The 21,461-nt window shown below is 40.5% G+C and overlaps 1 protein-coding gene across 7 annotated transcripts in view; it reads right to left on the bottom strand.

Moving 5' to 3' along the window:
- Window positions 1-21,461, bottom strand: part of LOC127448307 (diacylglycerol kinase beta-like) — a 180,034-nt gene that overhangs the window by 20,825 nt on the left and 137,748 nt on the right. For all 7 annotated transcript variants that reach the window (XM_051710741.1, XM_051710745.1, XM_051710740.1 and 4 more), the window contains 2 exons: window positions 16,065-16,155; window positions 14,277-14,478 (listed from right to left, as the gene is read on the bottom strand). In XM_051710741.1, coding sequence (XP_051566701.1) covers window positions 14,277-14,478; window positions 16,065-16,155 — 293 coding nt within the window. The remainder of the gene's footprint in view (window positions 1-14,276; window positions 14,479-16,064; window positions 16,156-21,461) is intronic.

The following is a 21,461-nucleotide window of genomic DNA, read 5'->3' as shown; positions in this document are numbered from 1 at the left end:
AAAGGGCGATAACCCTGTAGACGACAACAGCAAGGAGTTATGGGCGTACTCGACCCAGACTAAATTATCGCTCCAAGGAGACGGGTTATGGGAGGCCATACAGTGCAGGGTCTTTTCCAGTTCCTGATTAGTCCGTTCCGCTTGCCCATTACACTGGGGGTGGTACCCAGAGGACAAGCTCACTATGACTGCTACCGCTGCTGGGTAGTTTAGGGAGGGGAATGAAATGAGACGCCTTCGAGAACCGGTCCACTACAGTCAAAATGACTGTGTTGCCACGGGAAGGGGGGAGGCCAGTTACAAAATCCATGGCTATGTGTGACCAGGGTCTCGAAGGGACTGACAGCGGTTGGAGGAGCCCGGCTGGGGGGTTACAGGAGGTCTTGTACAGTGTTAAGTGGTGCAAAAAGAACGCATACGGATGCATCTTTCTATCCGAGGGAGAGCACTGTGAAAGGACCACTCCAACACCAACCTCAGATGCATCCACCTCCACAACAAATTGACTAACAGGGTTGGGAGTTATCAAGATAGGTGTGGCAGACAACCGCTCTTTTAGATTGGAAAATGCGGCTTCAGCCCACGGGGACCAGAAAAAGTCAGTGTGGGTGGAGGTGAGATCCATCAAAGGCACGGCGAATTGGCTGTAGTTTCTAATGTACCTCCGATAAAAATTAGCAAACCCCAGAAACCTCTACCATGCCTTGTGAGAATCTGGTGTTGGCCAATTGGAGATGGCCTTAACCTTAGCAGGGTCCATACGAACTCCCTCGGACGAAACGATAAACCCCAGGAATGGAACTGACTGTGCATGAAAAGCGCACTTCTCCACCTTGACAAACAGCCGATTCTATAGCAGTTGCTGACGCACCTGCCAGATGTGCTGTACATGATCCTGGATATTCTGGGAGAAGATCAGAATATCGTCAAGATAAACAAACACAAAAAGATCGACCATGTCTCTAAGCACGTCATTTACGAGCCCCTGGAAGACGGCAGGGGTGCTGACCAATCCGGAAAGCATTACCAAATATTCGAAGTGCCCCCTATGAGTGTTAAAGGCCGTCTTCCACTCATCCCCCTTCCTGATTCGGACCAGGTGATAAGCATTGCGTAGGTCCAACTTCATAAAAAAGGACGTTCCCTGCAAGAGTTCGAAGGCCGAGGACATCAACTGCAAAGGATAATGATTCTTCACTGTGATGTCATTCATCCCCCGATAATATATGCAGGGTCTAAGCAAGCCATCCTGCTTCTCCACAAAGAAGAACCCTGCCCATGCGGGCAATGAGGAATGGCAGATGAGACCGGCTGCCAGAGAATCATTGATATATCTGTTCATGGCCTCCCTCTCGAGAGCCGAGAGCAAATACAGCCATCCCAGAGTAGGAGAGGTGCCAGGAAGCTGTTCAATGGCACAGTCGTATGGGTGATGAGGAGGGAGGATCACAGCACAGGACTGGCTGAACACCAACCTCAATTCATGGTACCTATCCGGTACTCCAGACAAATCTGACGGTTCATCCTGCAACGAAACACAAGACTGAACAGGGGAGACAGCAGGGTAAAGACAGTGTGATGAACAATAAGAGCTCCAAGCAAGAACAATGTTGGTTGTCCAATCTATGTGTGGGTTGTGCGCTACCAACCATGGATGCCCCAATACTACCGGATCAGATAAGATAAAAGGACAGTTGTTCTGAGTGATTTCCAGAGACGGGGATGACTGGCTTTGTAGACTGGGTGATGACTGACAAGGGCGTGCCACTGAGGGTGTGGGCGGTGATGTGCTCGTCCAACTGAACCCTGGGAAGCTGCCATTTGGAGGCTAAGTCGATGTCAATGAAGTTTCCCTCTGCTCTGGAATCCACCAGAGCTGAGACCGTGTGGCTGGCAGAGCAGTATTGCAGCTGGGCTGGGAGAAGAGTACGAAGTCCGAGGGCTTTGTTCAAAGGTGTTGTGCTCGAAAGTAACCCCCTTCCTACACTGATGAGCGGTGTCTTTTAACAGGCAGGTAGAAGAGAAATGGCCCAGCCGAGCACAAGAAAAGCAAAGTCCCTTAACTAGGCATCGCTGCTTCTCCTTACGTGACATTGGGGTTCTCCCGACTTGCATGGGTTCAGAGTCAGGGCGAGATTCAGGTGGGTAAGAGGGAATGGTCAGCTGCTCGAGAGAGTGAAAAGTGGCGTTGACGGAGATTGCGGCATAGAATCAGGTGTTGTTTGTTGAGGTCCACCAAGTCATCAAAACGATGAAAAAGGATAAATCTCATTCTGGACATCGTCGGAAAACCCATGCAAGAACAGGTCCCACATAGCATGGTCGTTCCACTCGCAGGAACTGGCCAGGGTGCGAAACTCAATCGCATAGTCAGTGACTCGCCAATCTCCTTGGGACAGTGTGGAAAAGACCCTCCATGCCTCCCGACCTTGAGCTGCGCGATGAAATACTCGGAGAAGTTCTGAAGAGAAAGCTTCATAAGTGGCACAGCACTGATGCCTGTTGTCCCACATGGCAGTTCCCCATTCACCAGCCCTTCCGGAGAGGAGCGTGATAACACAAGTGACTTTCATCTTGTCAGAGGCAAATGTAGAGGGCTGTAGGGTGAAGAACAGTGAACACTGAGACAGAAAGGCGCTAACGGAACCCGTCTCACCTGAAAACGGAGCTGGAGGGAGAATGCAAGCCTCTGAACACCAAGGGGCGTGGTGAACCTTCGAGGCTGATGGGGGTGTTTCAGGAGAGGGACCGGGATTGGGAGAAGGGCGGATCACCACATCGAGACCGAGCCGGGGGTCGTGGTACGTAGCCGCCCCTATCGACTACCCAGACACAAAAAGAAAATCGTTCGGGAAGAATTGGATGCGATGCTTGATATGGGGGTAATAGAAGAATCCCACAGCGATTGGTCCAGCCCAGTTGTTCTAGTGCCTAAGAGTGACGGGTCTGTGCGATTCTGTGTGGATTATAGAAAAGTCAACGCGGTGTCTATATTTGATGCGTATCCAATGCCTCGCGTTGATGAGTTGCTCGATCGGTTGGGCACTGCTCGTTTTTATTCGACATTGGATTTGACGAAGGGTTATTGGCAGATCCCCTTGACACCAATTTCCCGTGAGAAAACCGCCTTCTCCACACTGTTTGGATTACACCAATTTGTGACACTTCCGTTCGGTTTGTTTGGGGCCCCGGCTACGTTTCAGCGTCTCATGGACCGAATCCTCAGACCGCATTCAGCTTACGCCAGTGCCTATTTAGATGACATCATCATTTATAGCAATGATTGGCAGCGGCATATGCAACATCTGAGGGCGGTTCTAAGATCGCTGCGCCGAGCGGGACTCACAGCGAACCCGAAGAAGTGCGCGATTGGACGGGTGGAGGTACAGTATCTGGGGTTCCACTTGGGCCACGGGCAGGTGCGTCCCCAAATTGACAAGACAGCGGCGATTGCGACCTGCCTGAGACCCAAGACCAAAAAGGGGGTGAGACAGTTCCTGGGGCTGGCTGGCTATTATAGAAGGTTTGTACCTAATTATTCGGACATCACCAGCTCGCTGACTGATCTCACTAAAAAGGGAGCTCCAGACCTGGTCCAGTGGACGGAGCAGTGTCAACAGGCATTCATGCAAGTTAAAGCTGCACTTTGCTGGGGGCCGCTTTTACATTCACCTGACTTCTCTCTCCCTTTTATTTTACAGACAGATGCTTCAGACAGGGGGCTGGGGGCAGTACTCTCACAGATGGTGGAGGGGGAGGAGCGCCGTAGAAAAGGAGTGTCTTGCCATCAAGTGGGCGGTCCTCACTCTCCGATACTACCTGCTGGGGCGGGCCTTCACCCTCTGTTCCGATCACGCCCCACTCCAATGGCTCCACCGCATGAAAGATACCAATGGCCGGATCACCCGTTGGTATCTGGCTCTTCAGCTGTTTAAGTTCAAGGTGGTCCACAGACCGGGGGCGCAGATGGCTGTCGCCGACTTCCTTTCCAGGAATGGGGGGGGAGTGGTAGGCAGGCTGGATGCCGCCCCGGCCTGAGTCGGGCGGTGGGGATATGTGGCAGCGGGGGCGTGGTCAAGCATCTCTCTGGAGAGAGAGAAAGCGGTAAGGGCGCTTACACCTGAGTTAAATTATGTCTAACACCTGTCTCTAATTTCAGTGAGCATGGGGAGAGCGGCATAAATAGAGCCACACAGCAGTTAGAGGAGAGAGAGAGCCTGGGCACGGACTATGAAGCCAGAAGTTTTTATGATTACAAATTTGAGAGTTTATTTTTGTAAGCTAGTTTGTGGATGTTTTGAGACTGTGTTTTCCAACAATGTAGAGCCCTGAGAGTGTGTTTGTGCTGCACTGAGGAAAATAAAAAAAAAACGCCTACCTGAACCAGGAAATCTGCTTCTCGCCTCCTCCTTCCACTGAGAAGTGTTACATACACATAGCCCCAACAGAGAATTCTGTGCCCGGTATCCTTTAACCACCTCCACAATAGCACAAGCATGTCAAAGATCCTGAAGCTCCCTCAGCTCTATACATCTTGGGAGTTTTCCCAGAAATAATAATAGGATTGAGAGCCATAAGAAGAAAAGAAGGAGTTAAAGAGGGCAGATTAGCACTTCAACAGTGACACTGTGAAGTGACGTTGAGTGACCGATGGCTCTCTAAGGGGCCGTTCAGACCAAACACATTGTTGCACTAAAAAAAGCTAGACGTTGCTCAACTAATAGAACTGAAATCAGGTGTCTTGAGACATGCTTTTAAAAGTTACCATTCTTTTTAACCTAACACCGCATGTGAAAAATGCGGCGCTTCTCCGAGTGATGCTGAAAAACAGTGGGGTGCAGTGCAACAATCAAAGATATCTGTCTAGCACATGTTTACACAGACAAACTACTGAAAAACAGCACAGACTGATGGAAAAACACACTGGGTGTGAATGGCCCTAAGACTGAAAAATGCAACAATGTACAGCCTTTATACTGATTCTTGAATCAGTACACAATCGAATCAATAATCCATGAAAATAAGTGTCCTTTTAAAAAGATATTGAAGATTATTTATATTTTCAGCATTTTAGGGACAGAATAAAAATTACCAGAAATGATTGGAGGGGACAAGGGGGGTGAGATCAGGAAATGTTGAGAGCCAGATTTGAGCACATGACCAGCATGGTTCAACATGTCACCGCATTTGCGTTAAAACTGAAATGTGGAATTTCTGCGCCACTAGCATCAACAAAGGAAATTACAAATTTTTTTTTTCTCAAACATGTTCCTGAATATGTCAATCCCCCACCCACCCACCTGCCATTGGTTGGTCTTCCGCCATTGGTTGACACCATGTTACTCTATTGGGCAGGTTGGGATACTTTTAGGTATTTTGCAAACAAGAAATAGTCAACCATTTAATTTAAAATTTCTATAAATAAAAGTAAAATGATTCATACCAATATACACATATATTCACATATGCTAAACGCTATATTAATCTGTGTGTTCACTGCCTGCCTTGTCTATTGTTTCATGGAGCACACTTATAATTATCAAACACACAGCCTCTTTTTCACTGCCCCAAAAGCAGAAAATAAAATAATATTCAAGAGAGGGAAGGAAAAAAATTGACGGGAGCCTTATTTTCCTCACAACATAAATGTTTCCCACTCTGTCAGGTCTGGGCTTTCTTATTTCAGGCAGGGCATCACAGTGAGGCAGCGCTAAGAATAGCTCACAAACGCCTTGTTACATAACTGTGTCAGAATGCATTGTGTGGAGGATATTAAGTCCTGACAGAGCAGGGTCATGTTAGAAGTATATTAAAAATTACAGTGATCAAAACAAATAACATGATCTACACTGACCATGTTTAACATAAAAAAAGACAAACTTGAGCTGATTCACTTTAGACCCTCAACCAACTGCAATTTTACTGATGCCAACTACACACTACCAGTGATGGCATACTCTTAAACATTGGTATTTTTGAGGTCAGCTGCACTAGAAACAGCAACAAAAAGTGGATTTCCTTTAAGTGAACCTGCTGGTGAAGTAATGGCTCAAGCAGATAAGATGCTTGAATATGCATCATATAATGCAAGTGGGTTCTAACTCTTCAAGTTTTTTTCTTGCAACAGTCACTTTGTGCTTGCTCACTGGAGTAGAGACCTAAAGCTGCTTTGTGACACTTAGCTGGATTGCTAGGTCCAAACCTGAGTTCGATTCTAACCCCCTTTTCCTGCGGGTCTCTTTTCACATTGTACTTTTTGGTAAGTGTGCGTCTTTAAAGTGAGTACCACCATGAGTACTAGCGGTAACCGTTTACCAATGTAGCTAGACAATGAGAGGATACCATGTTCCCTGTTTAATTCATGAGTGGTACTTGCATTTGTTTGCTTAGGATACATTACAAGAGATTTATACAGAGAGAAGCAGCTCTGAGAAATGTTTTATACTATAATAAGTTTTACTGAGAGAATGGAAAGATGACAAAATTTATGCCATTGATAGTGGTTGACTTCCGTTATTTAAGAAGTATTGGGTTCAAACAAACAACAATAATAGACAATCTTTTCAAGTGAACTTACGTTCACACTAACCAGAGCAAACTCAGATGCCAAGTGGACTCTGGTCCACACTAAAAACTCTATTGTAAAAGTACCCTAAAACTATACTGTTTAAACGGAGATGAGAGAAATTCGACCTAGAGCAGAAAGAGGCACGGAAACAATTTATAAAGAAACTTGTGATAAAAGTGTGACAAAAAGGACCTATTAGAAGGCAGGGTTTTTGGTACTAATCAAAATATTCTCTATGAGGCCATTTATCAGCCATTTTTTTCTGATGTGGCATTAGTGTTCTTCCAGTGTGAGGGATCTGTGGGCTGCCACGTGGATGAGGACAGCTAAAATGTATTGTGTTTCTGGTACCATTTGCCCTGTACTGTACTTTTCCTGTGAATATGATGTGTTAACACAGGCTGATAGTGTGGACTGTAAATTCTATTCTTCAAACTCAAACCTGTAAGCGCATGGCAGGGAGGTGGCTCTCATGCTCGGTCCATGCGCCAAGTGACCAGGCACCCCCACACCTCCACCACAGCTTCTGCAACCTCTCCAACTCCTTCTGACCATCTGTTTTTTTCTTCCACTGGCCCAAGACGAAAAGCACAGCACAGGCAGAGGGAATCAGAAACACAAAAAATAATAGCTCTCCTGGAATAGATGGCCTTATACTTCATTCCTGAGCTCTTCTTATTGCTCTTCAGAAGCATAATTTATTCCTAGGCCTTTCATATCTGCTCTTCACTAGCATACTTCCTTCCTAGGCCTTTCATATATGCTCTTCACTAGCATACTTCCTTCCTGAGCCCAACTTATTGGCTCTTCACTAGCAAATTCATTCCTTGGCATTTCTTATGTGCTCTTCGCTAGCATATGTCTTTCCTGGGCTCTTCTTATCTGCCCTTCACTAGCATAATTTATGCCTGGGCCCTTCTTAGCAACTCTTTACTACCATACTTCATTCCTTGGCTCTTCTTATGTGCCGTTCAGGTAACACTTTTTTTGATGGTCCCCCTACAGATATTCAACTGACTATAAGTGACTTATCAACTGACTTGTAATAGCTAGTAAACAGTGTTTCAACAAACATTAGGTAGACTTTCAATAGCCTGTATAACGGCAAAATATGAGCTTATCAACTGACTTGCTATAGCTAGTAAACAGTGTTTCAACAAACATTAGGTAGACTTTCAGTAGACTGTATATAGATCTTTATTAATGATCTGCTTACAGTTGAAGTCAGAAGTTTACATACACTTAGGTTGAAGTCATTAAAATTAATTTTTTAACCACTCCACAGATTTAATTTTAGCAAACTATAGTTTTGGAAAGTTGTTTAGGACATCTACTTTGTGCATGACATGAGTAATTTTTCCAACAATTGTTTACAGACAGATTGTTTCAATTTTAATTCACTATATCACAATTCCAGTGGGTCAGAAGTTTACATATACTAAGTTAATTGTGCCTTTAAGCTTGGAAAATTCCAGAAAATTATGTCAAGCCTTTAGACAATTAGCCAATTAGCTTCTGATAGGAGGTGTACTGAATTAGAGGTGTACCTGTGGATGTATTTTAAGGTCTACATTCAAATTCAGTGCCTCTTTGCTTGACATCATGGGAAAATCAAAAGAAATCAGTCAAGACCACAGAAAAAGAATTGTGGAACTCCACAAGTCTGGTTCATCATTGGGAGCAATTTCCAAACACCTGAAGACATCACGTTCATCTGTACAAACATTAGTACGCAAGTATAAACACCATGGGACCATGCAGCCATCATACCGCTCAGGAAGGAGACGTCTCCTAGAGATAAATGTAGTTCATGCGAAAAGTGCAAATCAATCCCAGAACAACAGCAAAGGACCTTGTGAAGATGCTGGAAGAAACAAGTAGACAAGTATCTATATCCACAGTAAAACGAGTCCTATATTGACATAACCTGAAAGGCTGCTCAGCAAGGAAGAAGCCAATGCTCCAAAACCACCATAAAAAAGCCTGACTACAGTTTACAAGTGCACATGGGGACAAAGATCTTACTTTTTGAAGAAATCTCCTCTGGTCTGATGAAACAAAAATTACTTTGGTCAACTTTTTGGCGATATTGACCATCATTATGTTTGGAGGAAAAAGGGTGAGGCTTTCAAGCCAAAGAACACCATCCCAACCGTGAAGCATGAGGGTGGCAGCATCATGTTGTGGGGGTGCTTTGCTGCAGGAGGTACTGGTGCACTTCACAAAATAGATGGCATCATGAGGAAGGAAAATGATGTGGATATATTGAAGCAACATCTCAAGACATCAGCCAGGAAGTTAAAGCTCGGTAGCAAATGGGTCTTCCAAATGGACAATGACCCCAAGCATACCTCCAAATTTGTGGCAGAATGGCTTAAGGACAACAAAGTCAAGGTATTGGAGTAGCCATCACAAAACCCTGACCTCAATCTGATATAAAATTTGTAGGCAGAGCTTAAAAAGCGTGTGTGAGCAAGGAGGACTACAGACCTGACTCAGTAAGACCAGTTATGTCTGGCGGAATGGGACAAAATTCCAGTGACTTATTGTCAGAAGCTTGTGGAAGGCTACCCAATACTTTTGACCCAAGTTAAACAATTTAAAGGCAATGCTACCAAATACTAACAAATTGTATGTAAACTTCTGACCGACTGGGAATATGATGAAAGAAATAAAATGAAAGAAATAATTCTCTCTACTATTATTCTGACATTTCACATTCTTAAAATAAAGTAGTGATCCTAACTGACCTAAGACAGAGAATGTTTTCTATGATTAAATGTCAGGAATTGTGAAAAACTGAGTTTAAATGTATATGGCTAAGGTGTATGTAAACTTCTGACTTCAACTGTAGATTATTGTTGAGGACATCAGTTCATTAAATTTGTTGGACAAAACAATGACTTCTGTACATTTATATTTCTTTTACATACAGTCTATTCGCTGGTTGTAATGTGGTGCTGCTATTCCTGTGTGTTATTATCAGTATTGGTATTTACTATCTGTTGAAAGTCTGTTTCAAAAAAGGAGACATGTAGCAGTCAGTCAACCATATTACTTAAATGTTCACTTTATTTTGATGGTCCCTAGGTTACTATAGCTGAACAGTTGATAATACCTTAAAGTAAAGTGAATGTACTGATAGGAAATTCATATGCAACAAACAGTAGAGCATTTCCAGAAAACCTTTGGGTAACTAAAGGTGAAATAAGAAAACGAGCAGGTAAGCAAAGAAATATAAGTAGGTCATTAATAAAGATCTATATATAGGCTACTGAATATCTACTGAATGTTTGTTGAAACACTGTTTACTAGCTATAGCAAGTCAGTTGATAAGTGACTTATAGTCAGTTGAATATCTGTAGGGGGACCATCAAAATAAAGTGTTACCCAGACTTCATTCACTAGTTTCCTGCTTGCCCTAGAGCTCACCAGTCTCCCAACCTCTGTTCCCATGCCATTCACAAACAAAGCTGCTCTCACAAAGCAGCCTAACAATCACAGCTCTCATGACACAGATCATGGGAAAGGGCCCCTCAGGCCAACAACATCTTCAATTTATTTGAACCCCTGAGGGGTGAGAGTCACTCTTCAAATGTCCATCACTCCTGCTAAAGCGAGAAAAAAGCTGTTGATAGGCTTTTCTGGTCCCTGATAGAGGATGCGGAGGCACAGTGGAGAGTGTCCCTGTCGTTCACCGAGTCACCATGTTCCCACCATGCTCTTGGAGTGGACAGTTCCACTTCTATTCCTGTCTGTGTTTATGAGGCTAAGTGTGTGTTTTTGTTTGTGGGATGTAACAATAAATGGCCCCAGTGCTGCAGGGCTCTGAAATAACCATCAGCACGAGGCAGTGTGTGGCAACATTACTGTAGGAAGGGTGGAGTGACATTTGTACGAGCCAAAAAGAGAAAGAAACAGGAGTTATAATGGTATGGAAAGCAGGTGAAAGTAAAAATGACTGTGTCCCTCTGGCCCTGAAATAAAGAAAAGCAAAAGGAACAACAGATTTGATGTGAAAGAGATCTCTGCCATACAAATAATGGTTTCTTATTTCCGTGTACAGCTATTCCAGCTATCTATCTATCTATCTATCTATCTATCTATCTATCTATCTATCTATCTATATATATATATATATATATATATATATATATATATATATATATATATATTAATTCATTCAATAAATAAATAAACATTTCTTTTTTTTTTTTGGCCAAAGGTCACCTAATTTCTGCTAAAATGTTCATACAACAGGATAAAGCAACTATTGCTTTCTTTCTCAGAATCATTTCATAGTATATTTATATTCAACTTATTGTGATTCTTTGAGTCCACAACATCACATACTATAAGTAAAAAAAATTATTTTAATACAATGAGATATATTTTACCTATAGTAACTACTTGAAAATACTTAAAACTTTACTATATAAGCTATGCTTAATGAATCTTCAAAGCAAGCAATGACCTGGAATATAGCACAAGAGTGTACCTTTAAAAAGTTATTATGAGCAGGAGAGTGAAGCATATTGACCAGCAAAAAATAATAAACGATAGTTTTAACAGATCAGTACTCTTACTTAACTACTTTAAAAAATAAGTACTTTTGTACTTTTACTCAAGTAGAAATTTAAAAGAGCTACTTTTATTGGGGTAATATTTCATCAGGATATTTACATTTATGCATTTGGCAGACACTTTTATCCAAAGCAACTTACAGTGCCCTTATTACAGGGACAGTCCCCCTGGAGCAACCTGGAGTTAAATGCCTTGTTCAAGGACACAATGGTGGTGGCTGTGGGGATCAAACCAACAACTTTCTGCTTACCAGTTCAGTGCTTTAGTCCACTACACCACCACCACTCCACATATCTGGACTTTAACTCCTGTGCAGGATTTGCATATTTCATCCACCTTTGACCTCCAGTGTTCCAGCAAAAAATATCAAACATTTGATCAAGTGAGCAACAACTGATGACAGGTTTGGGTAATGCTACAGTCACATGTTAACATCTTTTAGGACCTGATATTATAATTAACTAAAATTTCTTAATTTTATCTTTCTTAATTATTTGTTCAATAAATATTATTTCTTTAAATAATTTTTTAAGTAAATAGACTCTTTTAGTAAATCTGTCTTAGTTTACATTGAACTGTTACTTTATTTCATTTATTGTTTTTATTTTGCACTACTGATATTTATTCTTTGATTTTACTTGTTTATTTTCACTTTTATTTGTTTATTTATTTATTCATTTGACAGTTTCCTCATTGTATGCTTTGGCAATAAAAATGTACAGTTCAGCTAGACATGGGACGTGACTACAGAACTCTTGTTGTACAGTCTGCTGTATATGCAGTTCTGGCTTGAGTATTTTTGCCTGAAGGGCAGTTAAAAGATTACTGATATGAGTCACACTGCTAGCAGCAGCCCACTCCCTCCCTCTCTTTCTCTTTCAATCCCTACGCTGTTCCTCGGTTTAGAAGGGCCTGGGGGTCTCCATGGTAACAAGATTCATGTGAGTTCAGTCAGTGGAGTACAGAAAAGCACAGAGAGAGAGTTGTAAAATGTGAAGCACTGGCGTAGCCATGGGTGGGCCTGTATGGGCCGGTGCATTCAGGCCCACTCAATCATTGTCTTATGCCCCTATTCCACCAACAGCCAAAAGCTTGCTGGCCATGAACAACTAATGTCAGAGGCAGAATGGGTTGAATAATGTCAGCATCTCAGCTTTTTACACTGTAAACACTCAGTGCAGCGATGTGTGGTATATGCTATTTTTCTATGTAGAAATGTGTAGAACATACTGTACTTAGACTGTTTTGTCAATGCTGTACTTCACTCGTGTGATAGCAAGGGAGGTGTTGGTATGTGTGGGATGCTTGCATGAGAAATGCATTGCCAGACACTAGATAAACCAGAGGTAGAAACCGCAGATTCCTAACGTGTTGTTGAGTGTGTTGCCATGGAGACATAGGGCATGTGGAGGCTTCATGCCATCCATGCTCAACTCACCAAGCACCCCACCAAGAACAAACCACATTATAGTGACCACAAGGAGGTTACCCCATGTGACTCTACCCTCCCTAGCAACTGGGCCAATTTGGTTGCTTAGGAGACCTGGCTGGAGTCACACAGCATGCCCTGGGATTTGAACTAGCAAACTCCAGGGGTGGTAGCCAGTGTCTTTTACCACTGAGCTACCCAGGCCCCCTGTTGATTGGTCTTTTAATATTCTTAAAGTAGACAACTTGTACTAGCTAAATGTCCTAAATACGCCCCTGGAAACAATTAGCTAAACATTAATTATGTAAAAAAAAAAACACAATTAATAGTATAAAAAAAATTACAGATCTCATGCAACTGATCATTTTTGTTGGCTCACCTACGAAAACATTTCTGCCTATGATACTGATGTGAAGAGAACTGAAATGGATTAAAGAGAGAGAAGGAACAGGTGATGAAGAGACAGAGCGTGAGGTCACAGAAAAGACAGAGGTGCTGCCCATGTTGTCACCTAAACTTATCACAGAGGAATGCGAAATGAAGAAGCTGCTCTCTAAGGTCAAAGCTGTCATTTACTATCATCACCTAAAAAGCTAAACAAAACACCTCAAGGGATGTCTTACTTCCCACACAGTCAATTCGTCATTCTTATTCTAACTGATGCATGTGCCTACATTTTAGCCTACTTTTTGACAAATTTTAGAGACAAACTACAAACCGCAAAAAATATTCCTTAGATCTTTCAAAGAATCCTTCAAGACAATGTAAAGTCTTGATCTTTACTATATTTGCAGGTTAAAGAAGGGCATTGACTTTGATTACCTGTTCATACTGACATTATTCAGTCTACTTCTGTCAGCTGCTTAATGTTACTTGAGGATGACAGTTTTAAGAAAGTATGGCAAGTATATATGGTTTACATCTCAAACACTGAACATACTGTTACTTTGCCAGAAATTTGTTAAAAAGTAAAAACAAACCAGATTTACAGTAAAAGAGACTAAAACTGAGCAATCAGGGTGAACCACTGGTTGATGCACACAGGGATCCTCTAACAGTCAAATGAAACATGTGCTGAAGGTTTAATTCACTGGCACGTGAAACAGCTGCTGCTGCTCTGACCTTGGGTGGCACAGGCCCAGCCGAGTTCCCTATCTCTGACTGAGACAGCTGATGATGACGCCAGGGCCTGGAGACTGGCGTCACAAGGGCGTTTGCAGTGACACCCTCTCTGGAGGACATTTGGTAGGATGGAAACACCCGCCTCTAGTGTGGGCTCTGAAAAAGCTGGTACTCTACTCTCAGTGAAGCTTCTGACACAGATAGCACTCTCCCTAAATGACGATTAACACTACTAATAGTGCTTCGCACTCTGGGAAACTAATGTAGGAAGTCCCAAAACACAGTGAGACTGAACATCAGTATAATAAGCAGCCAGAGAGGTTCTCTCTCATTAGTGATAGTTAAAAGCTTTCTGCTCCTCCTCAGCAGCTGTGAGTCAGCGCTGCATATGAAACAGCTCCACATGGTGTGCTGATCTGCTGAAGATGGCCAGAAATGTTAAATGAATTACAAGTGACAGGAAATAAGAGGTTTCAGTCAATTTGTGGATTGTAGATTGTGAGAACATTTTGGGAACAATCCAAATCGTTTTCAGGGTTTACGCGAATAATGGACCTTCCAAAACTGACTCACCTTGCACGCAAAACTTGAGCTCCTTGGCATCGGTGATGGTGCTGGCAGTCATCCTTTCTGGTACTTTCTTACTCATGCGATTGTAATTGCGTCTTTTCTTGGTTTCACCCCACAGGTTGGAGCCTCCGTGCATGCTGGGAATATTGAGCACAGCAATGCCCTCCAGAGACGTGCTGCTCAGGTCCAAGATGATGCCATCACACTGTGACAGAAAATACAAAATAAACAAACATATATGCCTATGGGTAGCTTAAAATACTTTTGGGAAGTTGACGTCCTGCGTTGTTACAAGCTATACTGCATGCAAAATGATTTTAAACAGCATTTTGCAAAAAACTTAATAATAAATGTGCAAACAATTTTACAGTTTAACTTTGTACTCATAAAAACTTGTATTAAAATGTCACACTACAAATGTCTCACTGACTGAGCATTGTGCTGCACTTTACTAATTGCAATGTATCATTTTATTTCTGTATTATTTTTTTTCCTGTTTTATTCATTTTAAAATATTTTAAAACACATTTTTATTTCTTACTTTTTATTATTATTATTTTATTGTATTTTTTCATATATTTTAAAAATAGACTTTTATGTATATTTATTTTCTCCATGTAAAGCACTTTGAATTACCATTGTGCATGAAATGTGCTATATATAAATAAACAATACACGTCTTGCAGGACCATTTAAAATTAGTAAGGCAAAAGGGTGTCTAAAAATGGGAATAGTGGCCAGTCAAAGCCCCTAAAATGTACACTTTTCACTTTTTTCCTTAAGTCATATAAATTGTAACCTAAAATCTTGATGTTGAAGAAAAAAAAAAGAGTCTGGATATGTGTCAGCTACCCATTTTTAAAGGCAAAGAGGTTTGAATTCATAATAAATCTGTAAGTAACATCTCTCAAGCACCTTAGAGGCATGATAAACAGTTTCTGTGTACTTAACGGGAACTATTGGGAGTGGCACATCAATAACAATCACATTCCAGACACGAGGGATGTGAAACTAGTCTAAAAATACCTGTCGGCGATCCAAATATAGATTAGCAGTACAGTATTTTATAATGTCAAAGACCACCGTGAAGGGTGTCAGTACAGTGGAAAAGCACACAGACTTCAAAAAGCTGAACACTGACACATTTACGACATAATGAGATGCATCGATGTGCATGAGATCCCACACAGAGTGGGAGAGAAAGACAGTAGATCTGTCCTAAAAAAGCTTTCCTTTTTCCAATACAAATGTCTTTTTTTTTCCTTCTTTCCTTTTCTTTTCTTTTCTTTCTCTGCTAAGGTTTGCATAGGTCTTCTCGTTTCATAACTGTCATGACACAATTGTCATTTTGCCCTGGATTCAATACCAAGCAATTATTTTATACTGTAAATAATATTGTATCAGGCTAAAACAGAAATTCCCCTTGTAAATGGTAATACCCTGGGTCATTTTTTATGCAGCTAATCATGGGCTAAAAACAGGCAGTCTGAAACTCTCACATGCTTGGAACACTGTCAACAGAGCTTTTCCGCCACTGTTTGCTTTCAGATACAAATTCTGACATGTTCCCTCAACACAGAATGGTTAGCTGACAGTGTAAGAGTAATCTGAGGTTTACTGTAGTTCACAATATCCTGCTGCATTAATGAATCAAAGTATGTTGAAGGAAGTGCTTAATGGATTTTCTGTTCCGAAACACAGTTAAAAGACTGAATGTGGCTGTATATAATTACAACACTGGCTGTAAAGTAAAACAGGGCACAACTGATGGGATTCATGTCCTGAACTCACCTCCACCTCAATGGTTTCGTTCAGCTTTTTACAAGTGGCTGAGATGGTCTCTGTGGTGCCAAATTCAAAGTACCATAGCTTGTTTTTCATCCTAGGGAGATAGAAGCGTAACAAAGTTTAAAAAGGAGACCACTTTAAACAAAACAGTTTTACAACCAAAAACACTGGAACATAATTTGGCAGGGGTGCCTGAATTATTTATACCAGTGTTTCCCAAACGTTTTTGTCTTGTGTACCACCACAGCCCCATCAGTAAGGCTTAAGTACCCCTTTATCAACTCTAAACAAGAAATGTTCTCCTTTGAACTTGTATTATACTGGATATTATTTTGCAATATCTTTAATACTATTAAAGAAAAAAAAAATGGGTGTAAAACAGACTCACCAAATAGAACATACATTCTGTTACAACCGTAATACACACACATTTATAAAACCTTTACACATTACAGTTAATATTTAGTTTTCTTTCACTAAAACCTTAGATTAATTGTGATTAGTAGTCATTTTATGTAGTCGTATTAGTAGCTGTTTATGTAGTTTTATTAGTTAGAATCTTTGGTACCCCCTGGGTTACACATACCCCCGGTTGGGAATCATTGTTTTACATGACCCTAGATTGTAATGACAAATTAACAGTTCCATATAATTCCTTACAATTAAACGCAAATGCAAAATTATGAGTCAGTATGCAGCTGCTCTGTCATTGGAACAACAAACAAGTTTGCGTTTACACACACCTATGCTAATCCAAGCATGACAACAAATATTATGGGATGAACACAGTCTTGGGCTGTCAACAGTTCAAACGACCAACAGATCTCTTATCTAACTTATGACAATAAAATCTCATAAATTACAGATATTAAATCTTATTTTCAACAACACGTATCATCGATATCCAAATATATTGCTTGGGTTCAGTATATTATCTGAACCATAACATCGGATGTATCCTTTATTTAGCATAAGTCTTAGATGGTCTACCGGGAGTTCCAGCCTGGCCATCTGAAAAATGCCACAAAGCCTTTCTAAACACAAAAAGACCAGGCTGGAAGAAAAGCAAACCAGTTTAAGTTGGTTTAAGTTTAAGTGTTTTTTTTTTTTTAGGGGAGTATATTATTTTCACAACCCTGTTTTAGCTAACCCGTTACAATCTCTGCCCATCCTTTAAGGCTGGGTTCAGGTTGGGGTTAGGGCTATAGAGCTATTGGGCTGGTTCATTTTGTCACCCTCTGCCCTTTCTCAAGCCTGCTGAAATATTGATATGCTACAAGGAAAGCCGAGGCGGACAGGTGTGAGAGGACATGAGTGACAGTGAACTCGGCTTCCGCTTCCATAAAGAAACCAGAGCCACCATCAGCAACCTGAGTGCAATCTGACATTAACACTGAGACATTGAAAGGAAGTAGCTGAGGACAACAGAAGGCGCCAATACAGCACAGAGGGATGGGACAAATCTAAAATGAAAATCATCTTGATCTTGAAGGAAAAAAAAACTTTAACACCAGGACCACATTAATTCTCTCTCTACTGTAAATGTGTTGCATTTTCACTTTGCTTAAGAAACTGGGCAATTTACACTCATCAGATGGTGACAACCAGTGACAAGGCCCTGCAAAGGGGTGTATTGCTGCTAATGACAACACAATTGTTTCCATAATAGACTGTGCAATGGGGGCTTCTCAAGGCCCACAAGGGATGAACACAGTGCAATCATCAATATCAACTATATAAGGCACACAATCCTTTGAGGTACAAGCATCTTATTAGAAGTATGACAGAATTTGTGAGTGATGACTAACACAAGCTAATGATGGTAAAATTTTGAACCACTGTTCTACAAGTTTACGAGTCTTTGAAATGAGAAATGTAATATATTTTTGGACATGTTTGATAAATGTAGCTTGTGTAAAAAGCTTTAAAACTTTTTAATAATTTAAGCAAAAGCACACTGAAAAAAGTCCAGACAACATAAATCAAGCATTTTTTGTGCAATTAATAAAATTCTTATATAAAGATTCATGTAATAAATAAAAGTAATAATAAACGTCTTTAAAAGCCATTTTTAAACATTCAGGGTGTGATGTTACATCCAATGTATTTAATACAGAAACAAAAAATGACTATGCATTCTTTTTTGAAGTGAAAAAAAAAACCTTTTTTTTCTCCCTTTGTGACACAAACAAAGAGAAAACTCTGGTTTCCACCACACTTATGAAGTCAGCATATACTGCACAACATTCTCAACTTCTGATAGTACCATTCCTTTAAGACCTTGTTCTGCTGCCCTTTCCCTCAGTTTATACTCCAGCAAATTGCTACCTTTGTTCTGTCAAATTATGGGATTATGAGCAGATCTGAGATCACAATTAGACACGTCCTGAGTTCTCAACAGGGTCAAGCTGCCTAACCTCATTAGCTTGTTTCCATCTGAGAAGCTCTGAAAAAAGCAATTAGCCCAGCATGGTTTTCTCTTTATACACCACCCCCAGTTTACATTTAGAAAAAGTAAAGTTTCGTCAGCAGCAGTAGTGTAAAAGCATCTTCTGAGCTTTGTAAAAACCTGGGAGGAAGCTGTCAGGACAAACGGCTTCCCTGTATGATCATCTTAGGGGTTTTCGCTGGGCTGTATGCGCCAAACTGCGTGGAAAGGACAACTACCTGTGGGATAATTCAATGACTACAACCAGGATCCAGAAGAGGGGGATGGTTTAACATATGTTGCTAAAATGCACTGATGAATGCTGGAGGCCTAGACACTGCTAAACTTATGATTAATACCCAGATCAGCAAATAAGGATGCAGATGTCAAGGGTCAGCGAACCTCTGCGTTCAACCAACACATTCCTCAAACACAATCACAAACACACACTCCCAAACACCCCTGCTGGTTATCGGCCCAAGATAACATCTCCCATAATCCCTTCAGAGCCTGATGACTTTTTGACCTGTATGCTCACTGCCCCTGTATCACTATGGCAATCAGTCACAACGCAGCTCAGTCCTTATCCTGCTGATCGTAACTCTGATACTGCTTTTGATTGACAGCTAAAATGACAGTGATTTTAAGAGTGGGGTTGCTGTGGGGGGCATTAGTGGTTAAAGATAAGATGTGAGGGACCTCTTGTGATGGGAACAAGAGAAGAAAGACTGCAGTGTGAACATCAATACTGTAATCTGCCCAGCCTGAGCATCATGTCAGATCAATGTGACTGCTTTCCATCAAACACTCACTGAGCTCAAAACTAAGCTTTATGTAATTGTCGTTCACTCTTTCATACACCCTTTCTTTTTGTGTTTGCCTTTTAAAGATTTGCATCTCTCCTATCTGCATGGATTCCTGTTTTGTGAGTCATTATAATCATTATACACTAAACAAATTATTTTAAGATTTACACATTTCAATTTCATTACAAAATGCAATACATTTTTAAACTGAGTGTCTTACACTAAGTGCAAATAGCCCATCTTGTTGGCAGAGGCCGTTTACACTAACTCCGCCCACCATTGCTCAGACCAAGCTCAAGACAGCCTTGACAAATTTCCAGCCTTGAGTCTACTGCTGTTCAAATCAAGGCAGGCATATTTGAATTTTTCGCGATGGGGCAGAGACGTTGAAGTGGTTAAGGATAGACATTTAGTGGGTTAAGAGATAAAGTGACTATTTGCGCTCCAACAGTGTGGTGGAAACACAGGAGTTTACGACAAACTGCGCCAAACGTGTTGTTGTAGTGGCACAGGGTGAAACGATGGTATGAATGTGTTTTTTTCATGCTGACGATCCGGGTTTGAATCCCACCTTTGGTCATATTTTTTCCCATGTCTCCACTCTTAATATTTCCTATAATACTACTTATAATAATAAACAAACAGTGATTTGGTCACAGTGAATGTCAGGAAGTTAAGAGAAGGATTTGATCCAGATTAAATTAACCATGGTTTTACTATAGTAATATTGTAGTAACCATGTTTTTTGGAGGAAACTACAGTTTTGATGCAATTAACCATGGTGTTACTACAGTAATATGTTGTTAATATAGTAACCATATTTAATTTTGAGGTAACTAAGATTTTACTAGGAAAATACCATGGTGATACTAGTTATTATGGTAAATCCATAGCTAATTTTTGTAATGCATTGTTAGGTTTAGGGGTAGGGGTTGGTGCTAGGTGTCTGAGGGACTCTAAATAAACATAATAAAAACGCTGCAGTGATGCCCCCATACTGTATGTTCAGGTGCAAAAGAATCTGCCACTATTTACACTAGAGTGCAAATAGCAACTAACGCTATTTGCACTCTAGTGTAAAAAAAGAAGCTTTTTGTTTTTTTACACTTAGTGTAAATACCATCTATCGCTATTTGCACTTAGAATAAATAGCCTCTGCCAATTTTAAAAATTTAACATATTAATAAAATATTTTTATATTTCAATATAAATATATATATATTTTAAACAAAATATTTGTACGTTTTATTAATTTAATTTAGTTAAAAATTACACAATTCAATTTGAAATTAAAATGCCTAAATCTTAATTTTTTTTGGTGTGTGTGCATGTATTTAGTTAAACAACAATTAGTCAGTTTATCATTAATACTATGTGGGTGGATTACATCTGTTCCTGTTAACATTTGTGTATGTATGTTTTGTATGTTTTCATGTTTTGTAGACATTTCTTTTAATTTGTGCCAGCCAGAGGAGTCTTTGTTCCTCCCAAGGCACATTCCTCATATACTTTGATATTTACAGAGTTTTTGCCACTCTTATTTTGCAACATGTAAAGTGCTATACAAATAAATTGAAAAATACTGTACATTTTAGCACTATAGTCCATGATTTACTAAAGGTTAGTGTGTATAAAAAACGTGCAAACTTGATAGCACACGCAAAACAGGTCGGAGCTGATCTACTGACATAGTATTTGTGTGTTTCCCTGAAATTAATATGCAATTTAGAAATTTCTAAACTCAATTTAAATTTATCAAGCCTGAAATTCATTTCAGAAACAGAAACTGCAAGAGCAAATTAATAAGAATAAAAGGCAGGTATTAATTTGATTCGAGCTGAACATCCTGCTGTCATCGTGGCAAAAAAAGAGACTTTAAGAACAGAAATACATAGAACACCCATTGATGACCTGCATTAATGTGAAATGTGAAATTATTCTGTTATTAATAACAAATTAATATTATTATTTTGAATTCTTCATCATCGTCATCTTCTTCTTAATTATTTTTATTTTTATTATTAGGAAATGAAAAAGAAGAAGAAGAAGAAGAAGACGAGGTAAATATCCATCTGTAAAATCGTAGAGTAACTATGACTATGATCTAATTGCAGGGAGTGTATGTCCCTCCTTGCTGTCTGCCGATGACCAGCCCAACAGTGTGTG

Source organism: Myxocyprinus asiaticus, chromosome 11 (genome assembly GCF_019703515.2).
Source record: "Myxocyprinus asiaticus isolate MX2 ecotype Aquarium Trade chromosome 11, UBuf_Myxa_2, whole genome shotgun sequence".
Classification (NCBI taxonomy): Eukaryota; Metazoa; Chordata; class Actinopteri; order Cypriniformes; family Catostomidae; genus Myxocyprinus; species Myxocyprinus asiaticus.
This window is presented reverse-complemented; position numbering and strand designations above follow the sequence as displayed.